Source organism: Talpa occidentalis, unplaced genomic scaffold (assembly GCF_014898055.3).
Source record: "Talpa occidentalis isolate TD23 unplaced genomic scaffold, MPIMG_talOcc4v2.1 talOcc4.14, whole genome shotgun sequence".
In the NCBI taxonomy this organism is placed as follows: domain Eukaryota; kingdom Metazoa; phylum Chordata; class Mammalia; order Eulipotyphla; family Talpidae; genus Talpa; species Talpa occidentalis.
In genome coordinates, this window is record NW_023601433.1 from 13,926,211 (window position 1) to 13,948,330 (window position 22,120).

General features: G+C 41.1%; 1 protein-coding gene across 4 annotated transcripts in view; it reads right to left on the minus strand.

Moving 5' to 3' along the window:
- Positions 1-22,120, minus strand: part of OTUD7A (OTU deubiquitinase 7A) — a 165,473-nt gene that overhangs the window by 40,004 nt on the left and 103,349 nt on the right. For all 4 annotated transcript variants that reach the window (XM_054694795.1, XM_054694794.1, XM_037510107.1 and 1 more), the window contains one exon: positions 9,544-9,726. In XM_054694795.1, coding sequence (XP_054550770.1) covers positions 9,544-9,726 — 183 coding nt within the window. The remainder of the gene's footprint in view (positions 1-9,543; positions 9,727-22,120) is intronic.

Below are 22,120 nucleotides of genomic sequence, written 5' to 3' on the forward strand. Positions count from 1 at the left end.
ATGAGCAACTTCTAGAACAAGGAGCTAGGAGTTCCCTTAAGGAGTAAAGTCAACTGTGAAGGAGGAAGCAAGTGGGGCCCACTTTGAGCCCAAATGAAAGCATCCACAGTTTTTCACTGAGTGCTCTTCCTCCCCACGTTCTCCATCAGAGGGTGCAAACCAGAGTGCCTGTCTTTGTCCTTTTCGCTGATACACACTGTGTGACCAACCAAGATGGCTGGTGACTGCAAGCTCAGTGTGTGCGCTCAGGGGAGACAGACGAATCCCAGAGCAGCAGGCACGGTTACAGAACCACACTGCCTGGGGCGGAAGGGACCAGGAGGACAAAATGGTAAAGCATCCTGGTGAAGAAGTTCAAGAAGAAAAGAACCTACTAGGCTGTGAAATAATAATAGAAAGAGTGAACACTGACTAGGAGAATGGACTCCTGTGAAGAACGAATTCGATGTGAGAATATCAGGTCAAGGGAATGTTTTGGAAGACCTGAAAAGGTGAAACAAAAAGGCAAAGGAAGAAAGGGCTTAAAGCACTTAAGGAAAAAAAAATGGACCTCAATATTTTATTCCACTAAACAAAAATTAAGTATATCATTGTAAACATCTTTAGGCACTCAAAGCCGTAGGAGATTGATTATGCAAAAGTTCTTTTAGAAATGAGTCTCTGAGGAAGTGTTCTTTCAGGGAAAGATAAAAGTAAAGAAGTTAATTGTCTAAGGAAGCTACAAAAGTAATTAAACATGATTGAGGGCTAGTGAAGACAAGCAGGGAGAAGATGAAATCATATTATAATATATGTCTCTTCCAGGGCAAAATATTTGTCAATAAGTTTTTTAAAAAAATGGGGGAAAAAGCTAGATATAAGTTTTAATAGAATAGGGGACAACTATAACATGAGTAAAAGTAGAATGTGTAAGTTTCAAATTAGTAAAAAATTTTAATTAGTCAGAGAAGACAGGAAAGGAAAAAAATGCAGACAAAATTGTATGGTAAATAAAACAGCACAAAGAAGTACTGACATGACCTAATTAAAGAAACATTAAATTCACGCTTGAGAGAGAGATTCTTGGATTGGACCATAAAATAATATCTGATGATGATACATCAGTTATAAGAATCATATTTAATATCAAAGGATATGAAAAAATTAAAAATAATAGGTGGAAAAAGATATCGCATACAAATATGAACGAACAGAAAGGTAGAAATTTAATAACAATTAAAACAGATTTAAAGAGGAAAGTCATTATATGGGACAGAGACATTCTTTGTTAGTGAAGAAAGAATAATAATAAAGAATGGCCTGACAATCATGAGCACATGTACACCTAATAATATGGTCTCAAAACAAATACAGTAGAAGAGACAAAGTTAAGAAAAGCAACAGATAATGAATATTAAAATGTCTAATTTGATTGTGGCTTTGCTAGAAAACAGAACAAGCATAAAAGTAGAGTCCCAGACATAGATTTCAATGTAGTTTGAATAATAAGACTGAGCTAATAGAAGGAAAGACAACATTCACTCACAATAGTGTGAGATGGTTGACCTAATGCAATCAAACAAGAAATGGAAATCGCTGTGTAAATATCAAGAAGAATATTAAATTATTTCAGATGGTATGACTGCATACTTAGGAAACCCAAGATATTCTCTCAGAACAAACTATTAGTATTAATGAGATTTATGCAAATTACTGGATAAGACATAAATATGCAAAAAGTAAGTTGCTTTTTTCTATGCCTAAAGATGTAACCAAATCTGAATAAATGGAGAGGCATACGTAGTGTTCTTAGATGGGAAGACAATTATTACACTATGCCAATTATTCTTAAAATAAAAACCCAATCTGAGCCCAGAGGGGGAGTGGGCACCCACGGCCGGGGCAGACCAGGCACACGAAAGAGTGCCTGTCTCCAAATCACCATTTTAGAATAGGGACCTTTCTTCAATAAAGACTGCTTGAAACCGGCAGAAGGCTCCCCATGGAGCTAGAGGGAGAAGGTTCCTTGTGCAGTCAGAGGTGAGCTGAAGGCCCCCACAAGCCCGGTCCCACCTGGTAGGAAGTCGGATCCCAGAGGAGGATCCAGAGATTTGGAACTCAGAGTGCAATCCAGCTGCCCCACCTCCAGGGAAGTCTGTGGGACTTTAAGACACACCTTTGTAACTAAAAACAGAAGGAGGAGAGATTCTGTGACAGTGACCATTAACATATTCAAAGTACCACTGCCTCACTAGACTTCTGGCATAACAGTTTTTGACTCACTTGGATTGCCAGTTTCTGAAACTCTCGAAAGAACACACCAAAATGATGCCAGCCAGTACCAGTGGCACAGTGTCCCAATGCATAAGGCAAATTAGAAGACAGGCAGCAGGGAAAAGAAAAACTACAAGCAAAGTAGCAACGCCTCAGAAAAAAGACACACCACAAAAAACAAAAAAACAAAAAAAACAAAAAAAAAACACCCACCAGCTTGCAACTACAGTGACTTGGAAGAACTTCTGAGCCTTCTAGAAAAAGAATTTAAAATTGCCATGATGAAAAAACTGATGGAAGTCATTAAGGAAAACAACGCTCAGAAGAATGAAATTGAGTCCCTAAAGAGGGAAATGAAGGAAATGCAGGAGATCAAAGGGTTAACAGGAGAGCTAAAGAATGCTGGGAAAAGCAGTGATAACAGAATAGAGGAAATGGAAGAAAGAATAAGCACTCTCAAAGACACAGAAATAAAAAGAACCAAAACAGAAAAGGAAAGAGAAGTATGAATGAAAAAGACTGAAGAAAGATTTCGGGAACTATCTGACTCCATGAGGAAAGGAAATATAAGAGTTATAGGAATCCCAGAAGGAGAGGAGAGAGACCTAGGAACAGAGAAAATATTCAAGGAAATAATTGAAGAGAACTTCTCAAACATGAAGAAGGAGCAGAAAATAGACATACAAGAAGCAAGAAGAACACCAAACTTCAATGATGAAAGGAAAAATACAGCAAGACACATACGAGTAAAGCTCCCAAGAATCCAGGACAAGGAAAAAATAATGAAGCTGACAAGAGAGAAGAAACAGATAACATACAAAGGAAAACCAATCAGACTGACATCAGACTTCTCCAAAGAAACACTATGGGCAAGGAGAGAGTGGAGGGACATAGTCAACAGACTTCAAGACAACAGATGCCAACCAAGAATACTCTATCCTGAAAAGCTTTCTTTCCTCTATGAAGAAAGAATAAGGACCTTCCCAGACAAACAGAAACTCTGGAATTTCATTATGACTAAACTCCCACTACAAAAAATACTACAAGGAGTCCTAAAACCAGAACCTCAGAGGCACGAATAACAACGAAAGAAGGCCAAAAAAAAAAAAGTTATTGAAAGAATAAATAAATAAAATCAAAGGAAAGACAAACACAATGGCAAATAGAGATGCTAACATATCAATATTAACTCTAAATGTAAATGGACTAAACTCTTCAATAAAAAGACACAGAGTCGCCGGCTGAATTAAGAAACAAAACCCAACCTTTTGCTGTCATCCAGGAAACACATTTAGCTACAAAAGATAAAAATAGACTCAACATTAAAGGATGGAAAACAATCCTACAAGCAAATGGACCAAAAAAGAAAGCAGGAACAGCTATACTTATATTAGATAAAACAGATTTCAAACTCAAAAAGGTAAACAGACACCCCAACGGTCACTACATTATGATCAAGGGGACAATACTTCAAGAAGAAATAACACTCATTAACATATACTCACCAAATGAAGGAGCACCAAAATATATCAGACAACTATTGTCATCTTTGAAAACAGACATCAGAGAAAACACATACGTAGTAGGAGACTTCAGCACACCACTATCAACAGTGGATAGATCAACGAGACAAAAAATAAGTAAAGACACTAAAGCTCTAAATAAGGACCTAGAGCACTTGGGCTTAACAGACATCTATAGAACACTAAACCCAAAAAAAACAGAGTACACATTTTTCTCAAGTGCACATGGATCATTCTCCAGGATTGATCACATGCTGGGACACAAGACAAACATCAACAGATACACCAAGATTGAAATCATACCAACCATCTTCTCTGACCATGAAGGCATCGAACTAGAAAAAAACCATAAAAAGAAGGCAAGGAACTCTCCTACCTCATGGATATTGAAACCCACACTACTGGAAGACCACTGGACTAATGAGGAGATCAAAGAAGAAATTAAAAAATTATTTGAATTGAATGACAAGGAGGACACCAATTTCCTAAATGTATGGGATACAGCAAAAGTAGTAATAAGAGGAAAATATATAGCAATAGAGGCTCACATCAAGAAACAAGAAAGAACTCAAAGAAACAACCTAATCTCGAAGCTCAAAGAACTAGAAAAAGAACAACAAAAAAACCCCAAAACCAGTAGAAGAAAAGAAATAATAAAAACCAAAGCAGAGATAAATGAAATCGAAACTAAAAAAAAATCCAAAAGATCAATGAAACCAAGAGCTGGTTCTTCAAAAAAATAAATAAAATAGACAAACCCCTAGCCAGGCTCACAAAAGAAAAAAGGGAGAAAACACAAATAAACAGGATCACAAATGAAAGAGGAGAAATCACAACGGACACAGCAGAAATCAAAAGAATAATAAGAAACTACTATGAACAGTTACATGGAAACAAGTTCAACAATCTAGAGGAGATGGACAAATTCCTACAACTCTCCAATCACCCAAAGCTAGATAAAGAAGAAACAGAACACCTAAACAGACCAATTACAAGCAGCAAAATTGAAATGGTAATCAAAAACCTCCCCAAAAACAAAAGCCCAGGACCAGATGGATTTACAAATGAATTCTACCAAATGTTCAGAAACGAATTAGTGCCTATCCTTCACAAACTCTTCCAAAAAATTGAGAACGAAGGGATAATACCAAACATGTTCTATGAAGCCAACATTACACTAATACCAAAACCGAACAAGGACAACACAAAAAAAGAAAACTACAGGCCAATCTTTCTAATGAACACTGATGCAAAAATCCTCAATAAAATTTTAGCTATTAGAATCCAACAATGTATCCATAAGATAATTCACCACGACCAAGTAGGATTCATTCCAGGAACACAAGGATGGTTCAACATCCTAAAATTAATCAACGTTATCCAACACATCAACAAAAACAAATATAAAAACCATATGATAATATCAATAGATGCCGAGAAAGCTTTCGACAAAGTGCAATACCCATTCATGATAAAAGCCCTTGAAATTCTTGGGATACAAGGAACATACCTCAACATCATAAAGGCCATCTATGACAAGCCAACAGCCAGTATCATTCTCAATGGCGAAAAGCTGAAAGCATTTCCATCAAGATCTGGAACAAGACAAGGATGTCCACTCTCACCACTGCTTTTCAATATAATACTGGAAGTCCTAGCCAGGGCAATTAGACAAGAGAAAGACATCCAAGGAATCCAAATAGGAAAAGAAGAAGTCAAACTATCACTATTTGCAGATGATATGATAATATACATAGAGAACCCCAAAAACTCCACAGAAAAACTAATTCAACTCATCAATCAGTTCAATAAAGTGCAGGATACAAAATCAACTTGCAAAAGTCAGTAGCCTTCCTATACACAAACAAATAAATCTGAAGAAGAAGAAATAAAAAAAAATCCCTTTTATTATCGAAACAAAAAAAATCAAATACTTGGGAAAAATCTAACAAAAGAGGTAAAGGACCTATACAAAGAAAACTATAAAACACTGTTAAAAGAAATAGAAGAAGACACAAAGAAATGGAAAGACATCCCCTGTTCATGGATTGGAAGAATAAACATTATTAAAATGGCCATCCTACCAAAAGCAATATACAGATTCAATGCTATTCCAATAAAAATTTCAATGTCATTCTTCAAAGAAATAGAACAATTATTGATGAAATTCATATGGAACCACAAAAAACCCCAAATAGCCAAAACTCCTGAAAAAAAAGAAGGGAATGGAGGCATCACACTCCCAGGCTTCAAACTATACTACAAAGCCATAATCATCAAAACTGCATGGTATTGGAACAAGAACAGACACATAGACCAATAGAAATAGAAAATCCAGAAATAAACCCACAGATTTATGGTCAACGAATCTTTGACAAAGGAGCAAAGAATATGCATTGGAGCAAAGAAAGTTTGCTCATAAATGGTGCTGGGAAAATTGGGTCGCTACATACAAAAGAATGAAGCTTGACTACTACCTCAACCATGCACAAAAACCAACTCAAAATGGATTAAAGAACTAGACATAAGACCTGAAACCATAAAATACATAGAAGGAAATATAGGCGAAACACTACATGATATGCACATCAAAGACATCTTTACAGACACATCACCCAAAGCAGTGATAGTGAAGGCAATGATAAACAGCTGGGACTATATCAAATTAAAGAGCTTCAGTACAGCAAAAGAGACAATAAGAAAAACAAAGAGAAACCCCACCAACTGGGAGAACATTTTTGCACACAACACTAACGATAAAGGACTGATCACAAAAATCTACAAAGAGCTGATGAGACTCATCAACAACAAAGAAAATAATCCCGTCAAAAAATGGGCAGAAGAGCTGAAAAGAAACTTCTTTGAAGAGGAAATGCAAATGGCCAACAGGCATATGAAAAAAATGTTCAACATCACTTGTAATCAGGGAAATGCAAATCAAAACTACAATGAGAGACCATTTTACACCAGTGAGAATGGCACATATTAAAAAAACTAGCAACAACAAATGCTGGCGAGGTTGTGGAGAAAAATGAACTCTCCTGCACTGCTGGAGGGAGTGCAAACTGGTCCAACCACTATGGAGAGCTGTGTGGAGATTTCTGGACCTACTAAACATAGAGCTTCCATATGATCCAGCAATTCCACTCCTAGGTATTTACCCAAAGGACACAGAAACATCAATTCCAAAGAGCACCTGTACCCCTATGTTTGTAGCAGCACTATTTACAATAGCTAAGCTTTGGAAACAACCCAAATGCCCCAAAATAGATGACTGGATCAAGAAGATGTGGTAAATATACACCATGGAATATTACTCAGCATTCAAAAAAGATAAACACATGCAATTTGCAGCAACATGGATGGAGCTGGAAGGGATCATGCTCAGCGAAATAAGTCAGAAAGAAAAAGAAAAATACCAGATGGTCTCACTCATAGCAGGAATCTAGAAAACTTAAATAAGGGACCAGGAAAAAGAATAACTATAAGAAGGAAAAAATCAAAATCAACAAACAGCTATGAACCAGAGACACTCTATGGGGGAGGGGGGCGGGGAAAGGAGGGATTGGGGTCAGAATAAGGGGGTTGTAATTGTATGGGGAATATAAAAATAAAATTTAAAGACAAAAATAAATAAAATAAAAACAATCCAATTCCAGCTAGAACTCTAATCTTAATATCCAAAAGTCGTGGCAGAACAAATATCCAAAAGTAGTGAAAAAGAATTCAAAAATACTTGCAAAATAGGGACTTGCCTTAGCAGAGAGAAATACCATAGAAAGCTACTAAAGTCAAGACTAACAGAGCAGGATTATTCAGCTATTTACAAAATTTGAAATCAATTACGTGGGCTAAGAACAAAACTTAAAAATTGATATAGGAGGGCCTCCCTGGTGGCACAGGTGGTTGAGCGCAGCGCTGTGAAGCTGTTCGTTGCCTCTGCAGTGTGGGATTGATCCCGGCTGGCTGTGGAGATACCCACATGGTATGGCAGACCTCTCTTGTCTCGCCCGCTGCTCCCCTCAGCAGTGTATTTCAGTCCGTCTGCCTGTTCTGTTTCCTACTCTGTCTTTGGTGAATCCTCAATCCTCTCACCTCTGGCCTTTACCGCTGTTCTTGTAAAAATAATTAAATCTTTAAAAAAATTGGTATAGGAAAATATTCTAGTAATTTTGTATTCCAGAAGACCTTCTAAATTGAGAGAGAAAACTTACCAGCCAACATTTTGTAGGCCTAATAGTCTATAAACCAAGTTATTAAAACAAATGATAGAGTGTACATATAAATACATGTACACAGAAAATACATGTTTGTAACCTTAAGGGCAAAAAATGCTACAAATTGATTAAAAAATGAAATGTATCAATGGAAAAAGGGACCAACTAAATGAACAGGCAGTACACAGCAGGGGAAACCTCACCACCTAACAGGCAAATGACAAGACAAAATTTAAAACAAGAAGACAGTTGTGAGCCTTCAGAATGGAAAAACAATGTAAAACCATCTCAAGGACATTGAGGCTGGAGTGAAGAAGGAAGGGAGACGCCTGGTTTCACGGCAATGAGCAGAAACGTGTTCAGGAAAGAAGCCTTAACATCATCAAATTAAAACTACTCGCATTTGCACAGGAGATCCACTCTGGGAACAAGACCTCGTGGAAGGAAAAGCACCAGTGTGGGCATGTGAAGATGATGAAGAAGTTTATTTTAGCATTGCCTATATTGTTAAAAACAAACATCCACCAAGGGGGAGAAAGAAACAAGAACAAACAATAATCATATATACAGGAGTGGTTTAAAAATTACTGTACACTGGTAGTAAAATATTAAAAGACTTGGTTCATCTCCGATTGTTCAGCAAAACAAGCACTTTACAAGGTGTAATGTGCCTTTGCCCCTGATGCCTTTGTGTTTTGAACATGCCTGGCAAGAGAAGCAGGAGGCAGACCAGCATGTCACCATTGGTGATTACTTTAGTGAGATTTGGGAGGTGTGAAGAAAAAAACTCTTAGGTTTTTCTTGTGCAGTTGACTCTAGAACAACTCGGGGGTGAGGGGTGCCTACCTCCCGTACAGTTGAAAATCTGGTATGACTTTTGACTCTCCCAAAGTTTAAGTACAGTCACCCCTTGGCATCCACAGGGGACTGCTTCTAGAACTCCTGTAATAGCAAAATCCACAGTTGCTCAAGTCCTTTATCTAGGTGGTCCTAGTTATCAGCAGGGTCCACATTCATGGATTCAACCACTTGGTTGGCTGAATCTGTGAATGCAGAACTTTTGGACAGAAAAAAAATCCTATGGCAGGACCCTTGCAATTCAAACCCATGTTCAAAATCAACTGTGTAATTTTATAGTTCCCTGGGTCGTAATAAGTGTATCTTCTGTAATTAATAGAAAAGAATAGTGAGGATGGGACTCACGGGATGATGATGCTAACACTGAACAGACACGAGACTGTGCTACTTGGGAGATAATTGAACTAGAGATGTTTTGATCTTGAAAAGCCAGAACTCCAGGAGGAATGCTGGCTTTTAATCAATGCGGGCTTCTGCAGAACTGGACACACCACCCAGCTTTTCGGAAGCCAAGGGAGGAATTGTGATTGGAAGCTACAATGGACGTTTTAGCTGAATACAAGGAAAGATGCACTCAGTGCCTGCAGCTGGGGGGTGAAGACCTCACCATTCTTTGCACCCCAGCCCTCCTGTGAGCCATGGCATCCTGGCCCACAGGGGGCGGTGCTTGAGCTTGGTCCCTTAGCCAGTACCTTGGGCAATGTCGTCCTGTCTTTGCAGGTAGGGCCGCTCCACCTTGTGCCCCGCCTGGGGTAGCTCACGCTCTGGCTGTTTGGGGCACCTGCCCTCGTTGAACACATGTGGCAGGTTGGCTGTGTGCACCTGTCGGAGCTGCTCATAGTCACTCAGAGCGGCTGTCAGGTCCCAGTTCTTGCCTGTGGACAAGAAATGAAAAGAGATTACATTATTACTGCTGGGTAATGGTCTCATTGCAGAAAATAATTGTGCAAGAAGGGGGTTCTCATTAGCTCCTAGTAAACTAATAAAACTTCTGCCAGTAGTTCTCATTTTCCAAAGGATGAATGACCTTGTGTGTAATCTCTAAAAGTAGAATGTCACACCCACAACTACCATCGATCTGAACTATGTAATTGTGTCTCGTCTCATAGCCTTACAGCTCACACACAGTCACACACTTCAAAACACAACATTCCTAGTGAACACAACCTCCTATGAAAATCAAGTTCTACAACATACTGCTGGAAGGAACAAAACAAAAAAGAAAAAGTAAGAAGAATTCCCAAACTTTCCTTGGACTTTTGCTCTGAGTTTTACTTTTTCTTTTAAGCTTAATATAGTGAAAAAAGACTTTCTTGTATGAAAACTTCAGCAGGAGTAGACATCAGCGTTCAGGCACTGATTGGGAGAGATACCTGGTGGGATGGGTCTGCCCACCTGCAGCAGGGATCTGTGCCTGATGCCAAAAGGACAGTAGGATCTGTGCCTGATGCCAAAGCAGACTCTTCAAGGCAGGAGGGGAGCTATTTTGGGAGGCTGGAACTCAGTGTGCAGGCTTGAATTCTTGCCTCTGAGAATCAGTGGACTTTTAATGGAAGGATAGAGGAAACACACACTGAATCCGAGTCAATTAGTAATCATACTCTTCTCCTCTTAATTTTTATCCTCTTTTGAAGATTAAGTCCCTCTCCATGTGAATAATTTTAAATCTAATTACAATTTATATCCTGAGTTTTAAGGTCAAATATCCAATTATCACAGGCAGATGTGAGTAGACTATCTGATTTCTATTTTCCTCTAATTATATATGCACAGATCCTGAACTTCTAGCAATTCACCCAACTAGAAATACTCATTTTTCTCCAACAGCCAACCTGAGATGATGGAAGTATGTTCCTGTTGCCCTATCTTTCTGTATTTGCTTACTCTTTCTTCCAGCAATATTTGCTCCAAGCAGCAGAACAGCATCACTGTATGAAAGAATACCTATCTTAAAGACTTCATAGATGAAAAGTTCCCTGTTAAATTTTCTCTTTTACAACATGCTTCAATGTCTGATGATCACAACATCGTATCAGGTTATTGGATTAATACCAGGTACATATTTCATGATAAATTTCAACACCTGTGATACAGTTCACTAATGAAATGCCTGCCCTTTAAACTTCTAATCCATTTGATGATTTTATTGTCCAAAGAGGAACATGAAGTGGGGTTAAAGCTCAAGTTAAACTTCACATATATGATTTGTTCTCAGAGGGCTAATTTAGCCCAAAAGTGTCATATCTATAAAGGAAAACTGAAGCAGAGGTACATGAACTCATAGAGATATGAATTAGGAACTGACTAAACATAGGGAAAAAAGGAAAATCAAATTAAAATCATTTTAGAAATGAAATTCAATTATAAGGGAACAAAGAGAAATGGATCACAAAACTGAAAAATAAGTGGGCACAGTGAAACAAATAAAAAAACCACATGGTTAGAGAGAAAGAGTAGATATAGAATATAGGTGCAAGAAATAACAGCATACACATTGGAGCACAAAACAAGAAATCTAAAAAAATGGAAAAGAAAATTTTAAAGTATAATAAAGAAATCAAACTTTAAAATAAAGATTTGATTTGACATATTTAAAAGGTACACACATATGAGGAAATTGTGCTAGTAATGTCAACACCAAGCTATAACTTTGTTTTAAGGGTAAAAAATAGATTTGAATATTTAAGCAAAAAAAAAAAAAAAAAAAGAAAAATCAGGCTGGTAACACACTTCTGGATTTTGGGGGCTTTCCAACCTTGGAGAGACTGTACCTCCTGGGTTGATCTAATACTTGGTAATAATTATTTACTCCCCAGCAATCTTTTATGTGCAAACCAGACAACACAGAGCCCACACCCCCACCACCTTCTTTCTGGGGTTCTCCTACTTTGGGCCAATGTCTCCCCAGAACACTGAGTGAATCTGGGCACCAGCTACCACACAGTAGGGATGGTGCCTCCTCCCAGAGCCTGAAATCATTCATCTGGTCAGTCCTGAGCCTGCTGCTCCTGCTTCCTGCACATGGACACTGCATCAAAGGCTCTAGTCCATGTTCCCCTCTCACTCCCCCTGCCTCTTCCCTGATCTGGGCGGGCTGCTTCTAGGCAACTGTGAGTAAAAGCTTCCTCCTTATGACAGTCCTTCCTGTGCCTTCCCATACCTGCTTAAAACAAATATGAGGTACATTGTAAAACAGAAGACAGAAGAATATGCACACACTAAACAAAAAAGTAGAAACTCTAACGGACACATTCATGAGACACTAGGATAAACGCCCTGACATACTATTATCGAGAGCATGCCACCGTGCAGGAGAGACGACAGAGCCTGGACAAACAGCCTCCAGCCCACTGAGGTCAGAGAGCAAAGGTTTACTATTGGCTTACAGGTGTGCTGGATGTCACACCTTCTCAGGATTCAGGATGACAGAGCAGGTGCTCTTGAAAACTGCCCGAAAATGCGGCAGAGGAACACAAATCTTGAAGCATCTCCCATTAATGATAAAATACCCTGGCACAGGAGCGTCATCTCACTTCTGTTCATAATGCAGAAGCAGTCACAGGGCCCCATCCATGCACCGGGTCCAGAGGGGTGATTCTCCCATGGGCCCACAAGGGGGAGGCAGAGAGCGCATTAACAGCGAACAAAGCAGATGTAAAATTAAACGTACACGAATAGCTTTCACATATATAAAAAAAAGTAAGTTAGAGGACATAATGCAAGAGAACATTCCATTTGTAATTGCAACTAAAAGATAAAGTACCGAGAAGTAAAGTTAAAAGAAATGTGAAAAGCAGAATATGCCTGAAGCCACAACAGCAGAACAGCATACGTTATGTTCTTTGGAAGACTCAAATCATCATTTCTTCCTGGGCTAATTTATAAATGCAATGATCTCAATAAAAAAGTATTAACTTGTTTTTTTTTAATCTTTTATTTGTCTTAGAATCAGACAAGAAGATTTTATTGTTCCTTTGGAAAAATAAGCAAAACTAAGCAGAAACCCTCTGAAACATAAGCACAGTGGCGGTTGGGGGTGGGGGTGCTCGCAGGCACGGAAACCTGCCCCTCAATAATGGTTACATGAAGTCAGGCAAACCAATGCACATAAAGGAAAGTCCCAGAGACAAGGGAACACAGACAGACTGTGTCAAAAGGCAAAAGTCGATGTGGGAAAATGTCTGCTACTGTCACCTATCAGCGCCCCTCCCTGAGGCAGATGAGTTCCTGAGGAATTCTGGGGAGGGGCTGTGCAGGCGGTGGGAGAAGGTAAAGGACTGGGTGGAGTGAGCCAGTCATCCCAGAGTTGAAGAGGCCAGTGCGGTTGGGGGTGGGGGTGGGGACGGCCCCTCGGGGGATTCAGATTGTGGGGAGGGGCCAGATATATGCAGACACAGCTGTGGGGCACCAGCCCTGCTCTCCCTACTTGGCCGGAGAGCTTGCAACCCAAAAGAGAGAGAGTCCTGGCATGAGAGCCCTCCTACCCTCCTGGGGGGTGGGCTGGGGGGAGAGATGAGAAGACTAGAGGAGAGAGGGAGGCCCAGGATACCAGCAAGGAAAAAACAAACAAACAAAAACATTCAGAATCCAAAAGACACACGGAGGCATGAACTGTTAGCAGAATTCGTGGAAAAATAACTGCAGACACCCCTTAAATCTATGACAAGATGTTTAATTTCATTCACAAAGGAAATGCAGCTGCAGATACCCTGAGAAACCATTTCACACATTTCAGAGCTGCAGCCAAGTGAAAGCTGGAGACCCACGTGGGTGCCACCTTTGCAGGGAGACAGTCCACGGGCTGGTGGAAGTGTGGCATGATTGACGCCCAGGTGAGGCCTTTTCCCAGTGCAAATTTCCAATGCATTTTTTCCCCAGGACTTTATCCTACACAAATACCTATACACATAAAAATGAGGTATGTACAATGCTGATACCTATACATAAATACCTATACATAAAAATGAGATATGTATCACGATGATATGTTCTTTCATCATTTCATAACAGCAAAATGAGGCAAAAAGTTAGGCATACACCTACCAGGGAACATTTCTATCAAGAGCAGGACACCCCACCTAGCACAGCGTTAGGCTGGTGCATGAAGGAATGAAGCGGCCACAAAAAAGATTACTAGCAAAGTAAGAAAAATGTAAAATATTTATAATCGTCCCTTGAGTAAGGAGGTAAATGCATACAGAAATTTATAAATATATATACTATATATATAGAACATATGTACATGTACATATAATTGCTTGCATCCACATATACCAATCTTGGAAGGGTAAATATGAAATTAACACAAGTGGTGACTCAGGTGGGGGAGGAAGAGAAGGTGCAATTTTTTTAACGTTTCCCTCTTTGAGTTTTGAAGTATTTGAGTAAACTAGTTATCTAAAACAAATAGTATATAAAATTGAAATGAAAGTAAAATTTCTTTCTAACAGGTTGACAAACAATTGCCCAGTATTTTAAGTGTATTAGAGTGGGAACATTCTTTATAATGTTTAGTTTGCCACGTTGCCAGAAATGGATTCCAACTCATTTACATTTACAGGCAACAGTTTTGAATTTCTCAACAATTATACAGAGCCAGAAATAGAAAGAACCAATTGAAATAACCCGTCTTCCAAGCTAGTTGATTTTATAAGGTTAGTTTTAATTAGCTTATTTTTATGGAAACATGGAGAAGGAAATTAGCTCAAAAGTCGGCTCAACTAATCTTCACATTGGCCATAGTTCATCAGATTCTTGTGTAACTAGAGTGAATATAATAATAATATTGCAAAATCATATTACCGACATTTTGTTTAAGAATTTTTGGTACCGAAAACTTAAAAAGATACCAGTATTATTTTGTATCCCACTTAACTATAGTGACTAGTATATTTTTATGTAAAAAAGAAGCCTTGCAAAAAAGTGCAAAGCCCATCTTGCAGGGGGTCAGAGGCAACAGGATCCCATGTCTATCTACTCCCCCCAGAATGGATTTTGTAATATTGTACCAAAGTAGCTCTTTTCAAGATGACCAACCACTTTTTTTTTAAGATTTATTTATGCATACCAGAACTGGGGTACAGGCCAGAGATGCAGGTGAGAGAATTCACCAGAGACAGAGCGGGGAGCAGAACAGCAGATGACTGAAGACACTGCTGAGGGTAGCAGCGGGCATGACAGGTGAGGTCTGCCGCTACATGTGGGTATCTCCCTGGCTGGCTGGGAATCGAACCTGTGCTGCAGAGGCTGCGGACAGCTTCACAGCGCTGCGCTCAACCTGCTGCGCCACTGGGGAGGCCCAAGATGACCAACCACTTTGATGCAGATAAATCCAAGATCGTGTCTCTGTCCGAATTTAATATAGCTGACCTCTGTCTCCTTCTTGATTCACCCTCTTTTATTGGGGGGAGGGAGATCTAAGGTTCAGAATTGTGACTTTCACTCTTTTCTTACTTCTGCAGAGACACCCCACTCTCCTAGTCATCCTGTTATATCAACAGCTGTTACATTCCTCTCCTTCTTCCCTTTCCTCCTCCACTCAATCTCTAGATGGTGTTGTTCCTCAGTGCTCAGATCTGGGCCAAACTCTGTTGGGAGATGTTTTCAAGAAAATCTTACTTCTCATTTAAAGGAACTGAGACTTCAGAGGAGAGTTGGCCTATGCTGTTATTCCCACTGTTGCTACTGGAATGCAGGCATGATACCTGGAGCTGTGGCAATCACCTTGCAAACATGAGGTAACAAGCAGGGACATGAAAAATACAAAGCTAAAAATAGTGAGCCTCTCTCTCTCTTTCTCTCTCTTTTTCTCTCTCTTTCTCTCTGTATGTGTGTATGTGCGCCTGAATAAGCTACTGTTATATGAGTTTTCTGTTCCTTGCAGTCCAACACATTCATAAAGCAGAGAGGGAGAAGAGAAAAGAGGATGGAAGACTATAGTGAAACCCAAGTATAACAGAGGAGTACAGGGGCTCTAACTTGGGATTTGGAGAATGAGCAGAGTTGTTCTGAGGAGGCTGAGGCCTGAAGGAAGAGTAAAAACTCTTGGTAAGGAGTCCAGGAGCAGGGTGAGCAGGGAAAGGAGTGTTGTTGTGAAGAAGAGAGCTCATTTATGCACTGAGGATGAATGAAGAACAGACTAAGACAGGAGAGACTGAAGGGCACAGGAAGGATGGAGAGAGAGCTTGGAAGAGAGCATCTCTTGAAGGGTCTTGTACAGACGTCATGAATTTGGACTTATCTCCAGGACAAAGATGAGTCACTAAAGTATTTTCAGTAGGAGTAGGGCTTGATCATGTTTTTTATATTAGAAAATTAAAATGTCTTTATTAAAAAAAATTATGGGGGCTAACTAGCACAGACTGCATTAGGAGTGAGCAAAGCTAGAGAAGCAGAAAGAAACTTAGGAGGCGATTTAGCAATACTTAGTCACGTGTCCCTTGACAATGGGGATACGTTCTGAGAAACTCATTAGTTGATTTAGCCCTTATGCAGATGTCACAGAGTGTAATTATATAAACTAAGATGGTATCTCTTCTACATGTAGGCTATATGGTATAGCCATTGGGATCATCGGTGTATATTTTGTCTGTCTCTGAATACATCGCTTTAGGGGACGACATCTCTAATGAGAAACGACAGCCTCACCTGGTGACAGTGAAGATGAGAAGCTGGGGTTCTCCAGTGTCTGGTGATCATGAGGGAGAGGGAAGATGAAGGGAGGTGTCCAGGACCTTGCTGACTGGTCAGGAAATAACTGGCAAGGTTATGGTGATCTGCCTCTGGAATATTACTCAGCCATGAAAAATAATGCATTTGTATAAAGACCAATTTGAGGGAATTTTAGGGAAGGATTGTTGAGTGAAAAAAAGTGGTACAATACAAGAAGAGGAAGAAATGCCAGATCTCTCTCTCTCTTCTCTGTCCCCTCCAGTGGGAAGACCTTGTGAGGACACAGTTAGAAGCCTTTAAGCTATAAGGATAGCCTTCACCAGGAACTGAATTTCCTACCACCCTGATCTGGGACATATCTAGCCTCCAGACCTGTGAGAATAAATGTCTATTGCTTAAGTCACCCAGTCTGGGGCACATTGTCATAGCAGCTCGAGCTGACTAATACAGAAGGGCACAGGTGTCTAGACTAATGTGACTGGATCCAAAGACTTGAATTTCTCCCATGCTCTGGCTTCAAAGAGCTCCACCTTTTAAGAAAATGTTTATTGATGCTGATGCATATGATGTAGAGGTATAGATTCACGCCTTGACAAATGCATAGGCTCCCATCTCTACCACACCTACCCACATACCTTCCACCACAGTCCACTGGCCCCTCCTGCCTTAGCTCCTCTCTCCACACTCCCCTTCTGGTAGCCTTCATTCTTCCATTGCCAGATTTCAAAGGTTTTTAGTTTCTGTCTGTTCCTTTGCTTTATTTCTTTACATTATGATGTGAATGGAACCATCCAGAATTTGTCTTTCTTCTTCTGACTTATTTATTTTGCTTAGCATAATCTCCTCCAGGCCCATCCATGTTGTCACCAGTGGCAAGATGTCATCTCTTAAATGGTTGAGTAGTATTCCATTGTGTATATCTAGCACATCTTTATCCATTAACAGAGTGTCACTTTAACATGAAAATTGTGAAGCAGATATTTGAAATCTTCTATGTATGTACATGTGTGTCTGTGAACATACATATATATACCTAATCTATCCACACATACATTCACCCCTATTACGAGAGGGACAGGAAGAGGGCTTCATGTCCATGTGATATCCAGGAGGTTCATGGAAGTGGCTAAGAACCGAGCGAAGAGATGTCAAAACAACCTTGGGATTTTCCCTAAAAGGTAGGGTCCTGAGTGACTCTTGTTTCCTCATTTTGCTGTATATTCTTAATTTTTCTTTGATGAATTCATTGTCATATTAAATTACCCACAGGGCTACAGCTTACCTGAATGCCTGGTGAACATGTCTGGGTAACTAATTGCTCCTTTTTGGGCTTTGTCTTTAACAAATGTGACCACATCTAAAAATCATATTATGGACTCAACCGCTTCAGACAAATAGTTAAATACAATAGGAAAGTAAATTAAAAACTAATCTAGTGTTGAATGATGGCTATTTGGTGTGACTGAAACAATGTTATAGTGATGTGAAATATAATCTCATTAGTATCTATCATGGTAAAAAGATAAAATAAGTTTGAAAAGTTTGAAAAGAAACCTCTTAATTCAGTCCTTTGTCTGCATCAACTGAATAAAAGGCAATTTCTATATAGAGAGCAGATACTAACTCACTGCTGACTTATCCCACAAATTAAATTACCTTATTGTTGTATGAATATGTAAATGAATATGTACTTATAGTCTGAGAAGTTCTATTTTTGGATCTCACACACTCCAGGGCTTAGACACAAAGCATAACTTTTAAGTATTTCCTGATGCTTGGGTTCTCTATAGTCAGGATGCAATTAATCAAAGCAATGATGCAAATGTATGGTGGAACATTTCATAGCAGCTGGAGAAATAGCTGGATCAGGCCAGAGCTACAGGGCAGAACAGCTCCAACATGCACCGGAAGGAAGATTAGGGGTTCATAGTGCTGATCCTGAAAGGCCCACAGTTTGCGCGGGAATCACTGGGTGCTGACGCTATAAATGTGAATAAGGCATCCTGGGTGCTTCTTAAGAGCAGACACACAGGCATGTAAACAGCTGTCATAGACTGGGGTGGCTGACAGGGGTGTACAGAGCCAGGGGTCCATACCACACTATTATTTGTGAGTGGAGTCATCCTGGAAGAGGAAGAGGAAGGGCAGCACAGGAGAATAGCAGGCTGAAAGGCTCAGAGGCTGGCAGAGCCACCATCCACCCAGTGAACTAACTGCACAGAGGAGTCGGGGTGCAGGGAGTGAGGGAGCTGATCATGGAACAAAGAGAAGACCGTGGGGTGGCAGTGTCTCACAAGCTTAACTGCACGATGCTCTGACAGGTCTGCAGAAAGGACTTCCTGCAAGGAGGGGGCCGCACAGAGGCTCCCCGGGGTCACTTCTCAGAAGGCAAGGAGGTCAAGAGGACTCCTGGGAGAGAGGGGCATTGGAGGGGCCTTCTGTCCCCATGATATGTAGCTGAGCAGCGTGCAGGGCAGGGAGTCTCCGGGTCAGGGAGGGCCTAAGGGTAGCAGATGATGTAGCTTTTACAGCCTCGGCTATCGCTCACCAATGGCAAGCAGATGTGAGGGGAAATCTGCTCCTTCCGGTTCCATTGTTTGAGTTGAAAGTTCCTGAGTTAGCTTTTTAATAACAGAAATCAAACCCAATCCTGAAGATCTGAGAATAATTCACTATATGTCTCTTGGATGTCTGCCCACCTGGCCTCCAGAAGGAGCCTTAATGTGTGGCTTGTAAAGAAAGTCTTCTAGTTCTTTCCATCAACTCCACCAGCTTCCCACCCACGGCGTATATGGGCCACAGCCTTGCTAGCAGTGGAGGCTGCCACAGCCCTAGGGTCCAGGCCTCTCTCCACCCTGGCCCTTCTTAGGGGGCGAGAGGACTTGGAGGTGCACTGGCCCCACCAAGCCCAGGGCACAAACAACTACCACAGGCTGCTGGCCTGAGCACACCGTCTGGAGGGAAAGGCTGCCGAGCCTGTAGCATGTTTTCTGCTCATTCAGATTCAGTGACCTTCCCCTGTCTGCAATATAGTCAAATTCTAACCCTGCCCAGGGCCTGGGGTTCTGAAGGCAGTGCCTGCCCCTTCCCGTGACCTGTTGGAGAAGCAGCGAGCCCAGGGCAGGCAGGCGAGGGAGCTGACAGAGTCGGGAGCAGGCACGGGACCTCGAAAGGACAAGAGTCAGAAAGTATGTCCTGCCTCAGGCTGCGCCCACCCCGGAGGCCTGCTGGTGCCCTCCATGTGGACTCAGGGGGAGCGTACTCAATGCTGCTTCAGGTATCAGGCACCAAAGAACTCCTTCAAGAGGTGAGAAATTTGCAGAAACAAGGAAGGCATCCTGGGGCTCTTTGCAGGACCATGTTCTAGGTCATCAGAACAGCGAGGTCAAACCCTGTGTGGCTGCAGCCTCCACGTGAGCGAGGTGCTCTATGCACAGAGTGGGGTACACGGAGGGGTGCATGACAAAGAGCTAGGTGTTTATTCTAGGACAGAAGAGATTTGGAGTTGCTGGTGGCCTGCTACTCATTGCTTTTTTTCATGATATCACTTCTACACTTTGGAATTAATGCCCCGATCTGTGTTCAATTCCACTTCTGTCAAGTACACAGACCTCAGTGGTCAAGACCTACACCACGTCCTGCATGTCGAGAAGAGTCAGGTCTCCTTCCAGTCCCTCCCCTTGCAGCAGCGCCTGCTGCTATCTCACAAACCACCACACACGTGAAGCCTCTGTGTCTGACCGCCTGGTCAGCAGGTGGAGGGCTGGGCTGGTTTCTCTGCTCTTGTGAGGCTGAAGTCAAGGCTGGCATTCCTTCCCGGATGCTCTAGGGGAAAATGCGCTGCCAGGATCATTTGGCGGTGGCCGTAGCCTGGCGTTCCGTGGGGCTGTCAGTGAGAGGCCACCACCAGCCACCGTGCCCCTTTGCTCCTTGCTCTTCTTCCTCATACCTGGCAACTCTGATCTCATCTTGCTTGTGGATCTGACTTTTCTATCTTCCTCTTTTATTCTTTGGGGCCCTTTTTTGAGAATAACATGGGCCCACCCTGATAACCCAGGAAAAAATCTCTCTAAAAATGGTCAGGTGTGGTGAGCATTCAAAAACAAGCTGTGGGGTTTTCAGTCTGTGACAAATGCCCAGGAGTAGAACTGCAGGATTAAGGGGCAATTGTTTTCTTAATTTTATAAGAGACTATCAAACTTTTCCAAAGTGGTTTTATTATTTTTTTGCTTTCCTACCAGCCATGTACCAGAGTTTGTTTATTCCACATCCTTCTACCACTTGGTTTTGTTATTCTTAATTTTAGCCAGGCTGGTGGGTGTGTAGTGCTAGCTCATTGTGCTTTTCCTTTTTATTTCCTTGATGACTGATTTGAAAGTCTTTCCATGTGCTTACAGATCACTCATGTATCTTCTTTTATGGTCTTTGGTTTGCTTTTTTATTGTGTTATTTTTATTTGTATAACTAATTTTCAGTTATTTATATATTATTTACATATATTTATAAATCATACATATTTATAAATTATAATTAATTTGTAGTCATTACTTCTATAGATACAGGTACTTTATCAGGTATGTATTTTATGAAAATTAATTCCCAGTTGAAGGCTTACCAATTTATTTTAACAGTGTCTTGGTAAGAGAAATTTTTGATTTGGTGAAATTCAATTTATCATTTGTTCTCTCTTTCATAGTTAGTCCTTCTATTTTGGTTTTTCTAAAATATGCTTGCTAATGCCAGGGTCATGATAGTTTTCTTCTCCCATGCCTTCTTCTAGAAGCTTCAGAGTTTTTGCTTTCATGTTTACTTCTACAATATAACTTACCCTGAAATAATTCATGTGCATGGTGTGAGGCAGGGTCTGGGGTGTATTTTCTTTCTTTCTTTTTTTTTTTTAAGATTTATTTATTCATTTACACAAGATCTGGGGTACAGGCCAGGTGTATGGAGGGTGCACCAGAGGATTCACCAGAGACAAAGTGGGGAGCAGAACAGGCAAACTGACGAAATACACTGCTGAAGGGAGCAGTGGGCGCGGCAGAAGACGTCTGCCGAGCTATGTGGGACCCTCGCCGGATGGCCGGGATCGAACCCGCGCTGCAGAGACTGCAGAAGTGTCACAGTGTGGTGCTCAACCGCCTGCACCAACAGGGGAGGCCCTCTATTTTCTTTCGTTTAACAGTGTTTTCTAGCACCTTTTGTCAAGAAGGCTTTCTTTTCCCTCCTTTGGTAGGAAACAACATCAAATGGCAATTGGCGTGGATCTATTTCTGGACCAACTCCTGAGAACCTGTTTGTCCCCCCTCACACCCTCGCCATGCTGGCTGGTGACTGCAGCCTGAAACCAGGCCTACGTCCCCTGGCTTTGCTCTCTCTGCAACTCTGTTCCCTCCAGGCCCCCACAGAGCCAGTGAAGGCCCAGCCGATCCCAGCAGTCTTTTTTTGAGACGCTGGAAAGCTGATGCTAAAATTTCTATGAACATGACTTACGTTTTAAATTTTACTCTGACTGCCGTCTGCAGAGGAAAGCAGAAAACAGGCAGACGGCAGATCTCGGAGCTTGGACTGTGGGTCCCAGTGGAGAGTCTGGAGCTT